The sequence below is a fragment of the Crocuta crocuta genome, unplaced genomic scaffold, assembly GCF_008692635.1.
Source record: "Crocuta crocuta isolate KB4526 unplaced genomic scaffold, BGI_CrCroc_1.0 scaffold20, whole genome shotgun sequence".
Lineage (NCBI taxonomy): Eukaryota > Metazoa > Chordata > Mammalia > Carnivora > Hyaenidae > Crocuta > Crocuta crocuta.
The window spans coordinates 5,918,280-5,928,707 of record NW_027527932.1 but is presented as its reverse complement, the minus strand read 5'-3'; the positions used below and the strand labels follow the sequence as shown (position 1 = coordinate 5,928,707).

At 45.8% G+C, this 10,428-nt stretch overlaps 1 protein-coding gene across 1 annotated transcript in view; it reads left to right on the top strand.

Annotated features, from left to right (window-relative positions):
• CHD7 (chromodomain helicase DNA binding protein 7) overlaps nucleotides 1-5,556 on the top strand; it is a 174,955-nt gene extending 169,399 nt beyond the window's left edge. Inside the window, 5 exon segments of the mRNA XM_077751816.1 lie at nucleotides 1,202-1,423; nucleotides 2,617-2,757; nucleotides 2,956-3,060; nucleotides 3,829-4,115; nucleotides 4,117-5,556. Coding sequence (XP_077607942.1) covers nucleotides 1,202-1,423; nucleotides 2,617-2,757; nucleotides 2,956-3,060; nucleotides 3,829-4,115; nucleotides 4,117-4,471 — 1,110 coding nt within the window. The 3' untranslated portion in view covers nucleotides 4,472-5,556.
• Nucleotides 5,557-10,428: the final 4,872 nt, after the last annotated feature.

The following is a 10,428-nucleotide window of genomic DNA, read 5'->3' as shown; positions in this document are numbered from 1 at the left end:
AAGCGCATAACAAGTGCTTGCATTGGAAAACTCAGTGGTTAAGATGAGCGGCTGGTAAATAATCATGCATCATAGCTGTGAGGCGTGCCTGGGGTACTTTGTGAGCCCAAGGGAAGAATGGTAGGAGGAGGAGGAGGTTATGGGGAGAAACAGATGAGGAGGTTTCCTTAGGCATGGTCCTACTTCGGTTAAGTTTTGGAGATTGTGTAGGCCTTCGTCATTTGAAAAGAGATTGCAGGGAGAAAACGTGCAAAGGGACTGAGGCTAGAGACAGCCTTCCAGGTTTGCTAAACTGAAAGTCATCGGCAGCAGGGGAGTCCGATGAGGAGGTGGAGTTCAACAGAAGTGAGCTTGGATGCCAGGTAGGATATAAACCGCGGAGGGCCTTGACTTCCGTACTAAAGAAGCTGGATTTTATCCTGAAGGCGATGGGGATTCAGTCACCTAAGTAGTTTAGAATAGTCTCGAACTAGGAAGAGTGCATTTTAGAAAACCGACTGTAGTACAGCAGCGTGGCAGTCTGAGTAAAGAAGAGCGGAACGAGAATCAGGGAGACCCTTTGGGAATGTCACAGTGATGGGGGGTGGGGGCAGTAGCGAAGACCTGGACCAAAGTAGGAGCAGCAGGAATAGACAGGTGGGCTGCCAGAGAAGTTGTCTGGGGGTTGGAGTAACAGTGTGAGGACCACTGGTCGGATGGTGGTAGAGAACAGGTGTCCGTTCAGTGTAATATTTTCAGTGTTGCCCCACATGCCTGCTGCAAAATATCGTACTACCAATAAAATTGTACGGTTCAGAGAGTGCCAAAAAGCTATGCACAAGATGGCTGCTGGAACATTCCTTCAGTTTTAATTTCTTTAATGATGTTATCCTGAGATCCCAAGAGAGATTGAGAGGCCACCCTTCACGCACGTCAAGCTCAGACTACACCGTCCGTGCCCTAGTGGCTTGTGTAAGATCTCAGACATGGAGCACTGGTGCACAGTGAATTTCCTCCCTAATTACTAATTCTGCAGTGTGGACAGTGATGTTAAAGTTTCATCTTCTAACTTCATAGCTGTTCCCAAACTGACAGTGTTTCAGGTAACTTTTCCCCCCTTTTGGTCAAAGATCCATTATGCTAGGATAGCATTTTCTTGGGATAAGACCTTTCTGGAACCGGTCATCCTAGGAGAATTCAGACCACTGTCAACTCTCTGCAGGAGGATGCTGAGGTGACCAAAGCTTTTGAAGAAGATATAGAGACCCCACCTACAAGAAACATTCCTTCTCCTGGACAGCTGGACCCAGACACACGGATCCCTGTGATAAATCTTGAAGACGGGACTAGGCTGGTGGGGGAGGACGCTCCAAAAAACAAGGACTTAGTTGAATGGCTGAAGCTGCATCCTACTTACACTGTTGACATGCCAAGTTATGTACCAGTAAGTACTACCGAGTTTGGTGGGGAGGAGTCCGGGGAGGATAGCCCCCACGATCGTCCCGTAGAACACAGAAATTCTTTTGGTCCTTCTGCCTCTTGCTTGACTGTCTCCTCATCGCGAACGTTCCCCGGTATCTGCCACTGTGTGTTTTATGTTAGAAAAACTAACTTCAAGTCAGAAAGGAAACCTTGTAGTTACTTGAAGATGCCAATTACGCACTTCCTTCCTTTCTCCTTCCACCAGACAAGACATGAGTTCTTCAGTTAGTCTTTACATGGCCTGGTTTTCAGGTGGTCTCATTAGCAGGATGACACTCACGAATGCACTTTAATTGGATCAGACCAGGTCTGGCGAGCACAGAGGACTCTGAAGCTGTTACCTGCAGAAATTTGACAGGCTAATACAGCCCCAGACTTTATGAGCTTCTCTTTCAAACAACTAACACTTGCGCCTTACAATAAACATTAAACAGTATCTCTAGGTGATCTGTCGCATAAACTGCTTGTTAGCTAGTGGCGCAAACCTTTTACCTCCTGTGTACTTAGTGCCTGGTTTTTTTTTTTTAAACTTGAGTGTAGGATTTCACATTTTTTTTGTTGAGTTCAGCTTGAGTTGAGTCCTTGCCATTCAGAATGTCCCCTCCTGCATGAGTCCTTTTATCCCTGAGTTGCTCCTGTTCGTGTCTAGTCTGTGTCGTAGACATGACGTCATCTCTGTGTCCGTCCAAGTCACTGAGTAGAAATGAGTAAGGGTACTTGAGAAAGTTTCCTTTAAAAATACTGTGACTTAGTTAAACATTTGAAGAAAAGGCTTTACACGGGGTCAGTGATAGACAAAAGGAAAAGCAGATTTTCAGCTTACATGTGTGTCTAGGTCCTTAATGTACAAAGAGAAAAATAGGAGTTTTTCTTTTTAAAGAAAAGTATGGTTTCTGATAACTGAAATGATGCCTGAAACTTCCAAAGTAATTGAAAATGGCATGACTTAGGGCACCTGCCTGCCTCAGTTGGTAGCGTGTGCAACTCTTGATCCCCGGATCATGAGTTCGAGCTCCACATTGGGCATAGAGATTTTTAAAAAAAAAAAAAAGAAAGAAAAAGAAAATAGCTTGACTATTCTCTTTGTCATTCAGGAAAGAGTAATTACTAAATACAGTTTTACTAAAATGTATTTTGGGTTTTTTTTTTTTGCAGAAGAATGCGGATGTGCTGTTTTCCTCATTTCAGAAACCGAAACAGAAACGACATAGATGTCGAAACCCTAATAAACTGGATATAAACACTTTGACAGGAGAAGAAAGGGTGCCTGTTGTCAATAAACGAAATGGAAAGAAGGTGAATGTTTGGGAAAGGGAAATGATCTCTGTGTGTGATTTCTTATCCCAGAAAGCAGCATTTTGTCCTGACATCCTTTTAAGGAAAAAACAATCCTGTTTCTTCTAGAATATCTGTATAGGATATGTGCGTGCATATGGGGGAACGTGGGGGGTGATGTGCGTGCTTTTAGATCATTTTCCAAATGCCTCTCCTCAGATGGGTGGAGCTATGGCACCTCCGATGAAGGACCTGCCCAGGTGGCTGGAAGAGAACCCTGAATTTGCAGTCGCTCCAGACTGGACTGAGATAGTGAAGCAGTCTGTAAGTACCAACTCGGCACTTCCGTCAGGAAAGGTGTTTGTACAAAACTGTTGTCCTGGGCTTTTCTTCATTTTCTGTTGACCATTAATTATTCAGTCATAAGTTATTCTTAGCTTAAAAGAATTGACATAATAAATCATCGTTTCTCCTATTGGTATATCAGTAATCCAAAGTAGAGTCGTTTGACAGCTGATTTAAAAGGAGTGCAGAGGAATACACGTTCACGGTCTTGGAGGTAGACTTACTACTACAGGGCAGAATGCCCCGGGTACACCTGGTTATTAGCAGCTCACCTGTAGGTTGGAATTCATGGTGGTCGAGATCACTAAGATTAACTGGGAATTTTGATTTTAAAGTAAAGAATACCACTTTGCCTAAAATTTTTTTCCCGTTTTAGCTTCTTTAAAAAAGTCAGTTTGTTAATGTCTGGATTTTTTTGTTTGTTTGTTTACTTGTTGAAAGTACACAGTACAATTTCCTATTTTCCTGTTGGCGTACAGTTCGACCAGTCTTAACACATTCACCTCACCGGGAGAGTAGCCTTTAACCGTTTTTCTGCAGCCCAGCCTAATTCCGTGAGGTGACCTAGTGCCAACCGATAGAATCTGGGCTCTCCTAAGTTTCACCGGTGAGCTTTTGGGGCGGAAATCCTTGCTGACGCGTTTCCACCCGGAGCGGCGATGGTGCGTGCGTCAGAGGCCCACCCTGAAATTACGTTTCCGTTCGCGCCGCTCACCGCCGCTGTCTGCCTGTCCCCGTTTGCTTCAGGGTTTTGTTCCCGAGTCGATGTTCGACCGCCTTCTCACCGGCCCCGTGGTGCGGGGGGAAGGAGCGAGCAGGAGAGGGCGGAGGCCCAAGAGCGAGATGGCCAGGGCGGCCGCGGCGGCCTCCACCTCCGGCATCAACCCGCTGCTGGTGAACAGCCTGTTCGCCGGCATGGACCTCACGAGCCTCCAGAACCTGCAGAGCCTCCAGTCCCTCCAGCTGGCGGGGCTCATGGGCTTCCCCCCGGGCCTGGCGACGGCCGCCGCGGCGGGGGGGGACCCCAAGAACCCCNGCCGCGCTGCCGTCCAGCCCCCTCACCTTCAACCCCTTCCTCCTGTCCACCGTGGCGCCCGGGCTCTTCTACCCGTCCATGTTTCTACCTCCGGGGCTGGGCGGGCTGACGCTGCCCGGCTTCCCCGCCCTGGCCGGACTGCAGAACGCCGTGGGCGCCGGCGACGACAAGGGCCCCGACAAGGCCGAGGGCGCCGCCTTCCCGGAGGAGGAGGCGCTGGACGCCAGCGACGCCGACGAGAGCCCGGAGAAGACCGCGGGGCCCCCCGCGTTCGAGGACGAGGGGGCGCAGGGGGAGGAGCTGGACTCGCTCGACGGGGGGGACGAACTGGAAACCAACGAGAACGACGAGTAGCCAGGACCCGGTCCGGTTCCAGTGTTTAAAACTTTTGACAAGTGGTAGTCCTACTGTTTACACTCACAGTTAATGTTCATACCTAGTTTTATAAGCTGTTCTGTAACATAGTGTAGCAAAAAAGAAAAAGAAAAAAAAAAGTCCAAGTCATGTTATACAGGTGTGTCAAAAGGTATCTTGGTCATTAAGTATTGTGCAGTGCATTATTTATTATCCCTAGGAGAGATGAAATTTGAGAGGTGATCATGTCTTTTTAAGGAAACTTGCATAATGCTCTGCTTCTTCTTTCTTTTTTTTTTTTTTCCTTTTGGTACCATTGGTATTATAATAAAGAGCAATTTGTAACTGAGTGGCACTAATGGAAGGAAGTGCTGCTCAAAGGAAGTATGAAGTTATATATTTAATTTTTTAATTTTAATTTTTTTTTTTTTTTTTGCTGTGAAGGTCAAGATGAAATTTACCATACATATCATACTTGCTCATTTGTTTCCCTTTTGACTGTACGGGGGTTCCCACACTCGCGCATCCACACACATCCATACACTCTGACAATCTCCACCTTAGTGTGAACGTCTCTGTCCCGAGGCGCAGCAATAATAAGGCAGCTGTTGAATGTGAAGGGTCCCTTTGGAAATTAACCTACTGGGAGGGTTCTTGCCAGATAGAACTACAGTTCCATTGTCTCGTGGTCTTGGAATGCACTGGTATAAACAAAAATAAATAGATAAATAAAGAGTGAGAGAAGAGAGAATCAGGTACCTTTTTTAAATTAAAGGACTTTGTTACTTTAGCCACAAAGCTAAAACAGCATTACCTCAGCTCTAAACTAGCCTTGAAGTTTACAGACATGACTTTGTAAATGTATTGTTTTTCTTTGTTGTGATGTCCTTTTATTTTTTCCTTTGAAAACTGCTATCATGTAAGATAAAATGTAAATTGCTGCCAACTGTAGTAATGATGCTTTTAATAAAAGTGACCCATGATATGCAGAGATGTAATTATAGAATGTAGTACGTAGGGGAACTGGTGTTCACTCTATTTTTTGTATTCGCAATAGATGCAAATACAGCATTCTGGCCTTTGTACGGTTTCTTGATATATCCTCTTATCCTAGATGAGCCGTTAGTAATATGCTAAACTGATTGTCTGCAGACTAGACGGGGGGGGGAAAACCTTAAATTACCTTCACATAATTCCACTCCAGATATCTCCACAGAAGCACACACAAAAACCTCCTATTACTCCCTCAAAAGGGCATCTGAGACCGAGAGTACTGTAAAATGTGTGCAGCGTCTGATAATGTGGTACACTAAAGAACAAAAGGGCAAAAGAAAAATGAGGCTTTAATAGGCAGAATATCTAGGTCATTTATCCTCGGTTAATGGGTAGAAAAACACAATGCCGGAGTGTCAGCAAGGGACACAAAGGCGCTCTGGTGTCCTGCGGGCCGGTGCTTGATGCCAGAAACGGCGTGGAAAACCCGTGTGGGATTAAAAGGGGCCCCGCTTGAGCCACTGCGTGCGCGCACGCGTGCAGCCTCGGGAGCCGCTGCTTTGCACACCCCTTCGTGACCTTTGCTCGTTGAGGTTAAACGTAATTTGAGAGCTACTGTTTTCACCTTTCATGTCACCTGACCGAGCACAGAGCTCTGTTCCCCTGCAGCCCGAGAGGAGAGGCGAGGAGGCGGATGGAGCTGCTCCCTGTGCGCCTCCCCTCCGCGCCCCACGCGCAGCCGCAGCGCAGGCCCGGCCCGGGGTGTGCGAGACCGCTGGTCCAGATTCCTCGCAGACGACTCGGATTTGGTTGTATCCCGAGAAGAAAATCTACCCGCGCGATTCTGGAAAAGGAACAACGTGAAGCCTCCACGTTGGAGACCCGATGGCCGCTTTTCTCTCTCTCTTGAAAGTCGACAAGTGGGTGGGGTGCACTGAAGGAAAAAGTGCCTTAAAGAGAGCATCTTCTGAAGTGGAAATCTCTGAAAGTGGGAAGAAAAAAGAAAAGACTAGATCTGTACCAAGTATAGGGAGTTCTAAATATTTAAAGCAAAGATTTTTTTTTAAGCCTTAAAAGAAGACCTTAGATAGGGAGGGTCTATTCAATAAAATGAGTCCTAAAAGGGTCTTTTTCCAAAATGCGAACAGTGTTGGGAGTTTTCCCATGACCTTGTGTAAATAGAACATGTGACGGGACTCTCTGTTAAGAGAAGAAAATGCCAAGAGCAAAGACATCAATCAGTTGCTTGTGGCCGGAAGGAGCCCTGAGTCGAGAGATGGGTCACCAGCTGGCCCTGCGTTATCTGGGAGTTACCTGTTGACGAAGTCATTCCGACTTCCATGCTGGAAAATGCATTTTTTCCCCCTTCGAATCAAATGAATTCTCGATGTTAGATCTTGAATTGACCCAAGTGAGGAATCTTTTGAATTCAGTCTGATACGTCGTCACTAGTGTTCGTTGTGTGCTTAGTGTCCCTTAAGTACTGAGCTGCCGAGTGCTTTCCGTGGCATTGCCACTTGATCTTACTGATCCGTGAGGGAAGTGCTTTTCTGCCATGGGGAGACTGAGACTTAAAGAGGTTTTGGAGCTGGCCGGCCTGGGTTGGAACCCAGGGAGTCTGACATCAGAGCCGACTTAAGGTCTTACACAGTACTGCACTCTGAGGTCTCTGAAAGAAAATTATTGGATGATGACATTTTGAAGTGCTTGGGGCTTCTATATTTTTTACACTTCCCACCACCCCCCTCACCTTTCCACAAGGGATCTTAAATTTCCAACTGGGAATTAAGGGAAGGCTTGTATCAAGTAGAACAGCATGAGCCTGGACTATGGAAACGTGAGTCTTCGTTACTTCATTTCAGTTTGGGTTTATCTTGCTCCATGAATATTTCCATTTTATAAAGAAATCGAGTCTCTGAAAAAGACAGACTTACTCAAGCCTCAGAGTTAGTAAATTGCAAACCTGATATTTGAACCCAGATTGATCCTTCTCCAAAGCCCAGGCCCCTAACTGCTGAGCTAGCGTAACTAACGTTCATCACCACACATTGGAGGGGTGCTATGTGCTAGATGTGGTTACAGCAGCAAGAATATCACAAAAACAAAACAGACTAGTCCCCTGCTGTCATGAAGCCTACATTCGAGTAGGCAGAGACAGGTGATGAGCAGATCACAAATAAAGCTTTTAGAGATCAAGGGAGACTGTTAAATAATGGGTGGTCAGGGAGGGATGCTGTGAAGGGGGCAGCTCCGTTTACCGCCTGGGTGATGAGAAGCAGGAGCCAGATGAAGATCTGGTTGGAGAATGTTCCAGGCAAAGGGGAGAGCCTAGTGGAAAGACCCTGAGTTTGAGCGAGCTTGGAAAAAGGGGGCTCTGGGGCAGCTTGTCTACCTAGAAGAAAAGGGAGGAGGCAAGGGCCAGGGTGGCCCTGTCGAAGGGTTTGGGTTTCCTTCTAGGTGCTGTCGCAAGTGCTTGGCAGGCAGGTTTCGTGCAGGAAAACGGTAAGGTCAAATCCATGGTTTTAAAATAAATAATCACCATGCCTGCCACGTGAAAAAAAGGGCTGATAAAGAGGAGCTGGGAATTCAAGTTGGGAGACGGCTGTAGCTTTGGACGGAGGAAGTGGGTGCTACTAGAGGTAGAAAGCCGTGGGTGGATTTGGGGTATATTTCAGAGAGCTAGAGCCTCCAATTTAAATGATGTGAGTAATTTGAATTAATTTCAGGAATACTCCTTGTATATATCCAAAGGTGAAAGCAATGTTTNTTTTAAGGAATCCACGATTCATGTTACAAGAAAAGATACTAGGAACAGGAAATTTTCCTTCCGTGTTCTGTTACAAAATTCTCTCTTCAATGACAATTGTTAATTATCTTTGGGAAGAGTTCTTAGACCTTATTTCTAACAGGTAGGGGAGGTAAGAATGAACGTGAGTGGTTGAGGTGATGTGTGCGGGCGGTAGGCCTCCCTGAGCCTCTAAAGCCATCAATTAATTTAAATTAGGAAGCAAAACAATGTAAATGACTTCTACTAACAAGCACTTAAAACTTAGAATATATCTTATTCATTCAACTGGGCTCTCTAATGAGCAATTTTATGTATTTTCTTAGCACAGATAAGATTTACCACAGTTTTATAGACATTTTATAGGAAAGTAAACTACATTTGGCAAAATAGATGAATAAATTACCTTCTGGAATACTTAACGTAAACCTCCTTCAGTGAAAAGCATTTCATCACTGCACGTTTTTGTTGGGAGAGTCACCCAATTTGGAGATTTTTCCGGCAGCGGGTTGGGATGATTTACAAAGTATCTTGGACTCTTTATGTCGTTTGTATGTTTTAAGGTTTCTGTTAACTTTCCTCTCTGCTCCCGTTCTTATTCTTGAGCCTCTAAACCAGAACGAAAACAAGTCCTGTGTATCCGTGTTGGCAACGTAGCTCTAATCTTCTAACGGGTCTGTCGATCTGCAGTACTTACTTGCGGTCTATGAATGTAGAGTTGAGTTTTAATTTCCTTCTCCTTATTGAATGAATGTCTACCATGTAACTCAATGAAGTTGAAGACTAGGGTAATGACAATTAAAACTTCAAATATACTATTCTTTCATCGGACATCTTTATCTTCAGAACCATTGACTTGAATAATTTGTGCAGCTCCTAAGCGGGTTGAAATTTTCATCAATTGAGCAAACATGGCAGAACCCATCTCCCGATGCTCAGACTGTTATTTAAGGGCATTAGAGTCTCCCCAGTAGATTTTTCCCGTGAACCTTTCTTACTCAAATCTTTCCAGGCTCCAAGATACGCATCATGGGGAATTTTGAGTTACGGCAAAACAACAGCGTAACAGGTTTCTAATGTATAATAAAGAGAAACACTAAGTCAAAATATTGTTCGGGAATCACTTGGTACTCTACGTCAGGTGGCTCCCTCCGTCGTCCCTTGCCCGCACCTGCATTTTGATCTGAAAGCTCAATTTCAACATTACAAATGAGTGAAACCTGATTCTCTTGTGACGGGATCCAGGGCACTGCGGTGGCTTCACACCCTTTGCAGCCCAGACCACCGCGTGTCACTGTCAGCCGTGGTTCAAGAGATGTCGGCCTGGATGTTGGCTGGGTGACTGAAACCTAAGCAGACTGTCGATTTCATAGTTGGGAGAGAACATAATCACATCTTAGAACAGAAAGTACATCCAGTTTGACGTGTTGGACCATGTTTCCTTAGGAGTCAGGAAGCTCTGGAACATTCTGGAATTCAGCGTTTTTGTTTGCTAAAAGGCACCTGTGAGTTAATCCACACCACACCCCAGCGAGGTAGGTCAATATTCTTTGCCCCACCCCTGTTTAGCTGTCGAGGTGGGGTCACTGCCCAAGGCTGAGTAGACAGACGAGTGTGACAGAGGGAGCTAGAATTTAGGCTTCGCCCATGTAAGCTCTATCGAGTGCTGGGCTGTCCATCTTTACCTGCCATTCATGTTAACTTAGGTCTACAGTCTTAAAAACCTCAACCCTAAACGAAACTAAGGTACACACTGTCTTACTAACAATTGACGTTATGATCCGAAGAAGAACAAACCGGAAAGTTCCAGAATCCCATGCTGCCAGACAGAAGTACTGGTAAAGGATGACTGAACAGCGGTTAAGTTAAAAAAAAAAAAAAATGTTTAAGCAATTACGGGCGTGCTTTACATCCATGCTGATTTTATGATCGAACGCGTGCCACCGATTGATAGTATTTTTGCACAGTTATTGGGGCTTATCCTCTAGGATCTCCGGAGAGCCAACCTGGTGCCTGACCCGGAAAGGCAGGCCGGCTACGCCTGGAACGGCAGGTCCTTCCAAGGATGGGCCTTGGCCCCAGCAGAAGGGAGGCCTCATCAGCCTCCCCCCCCACCCCCCCATCCCAGGCTTCCCCCGGCTGTTGGAGGCTGGGAGCAGATTTGCGTGTCTAACTGCTG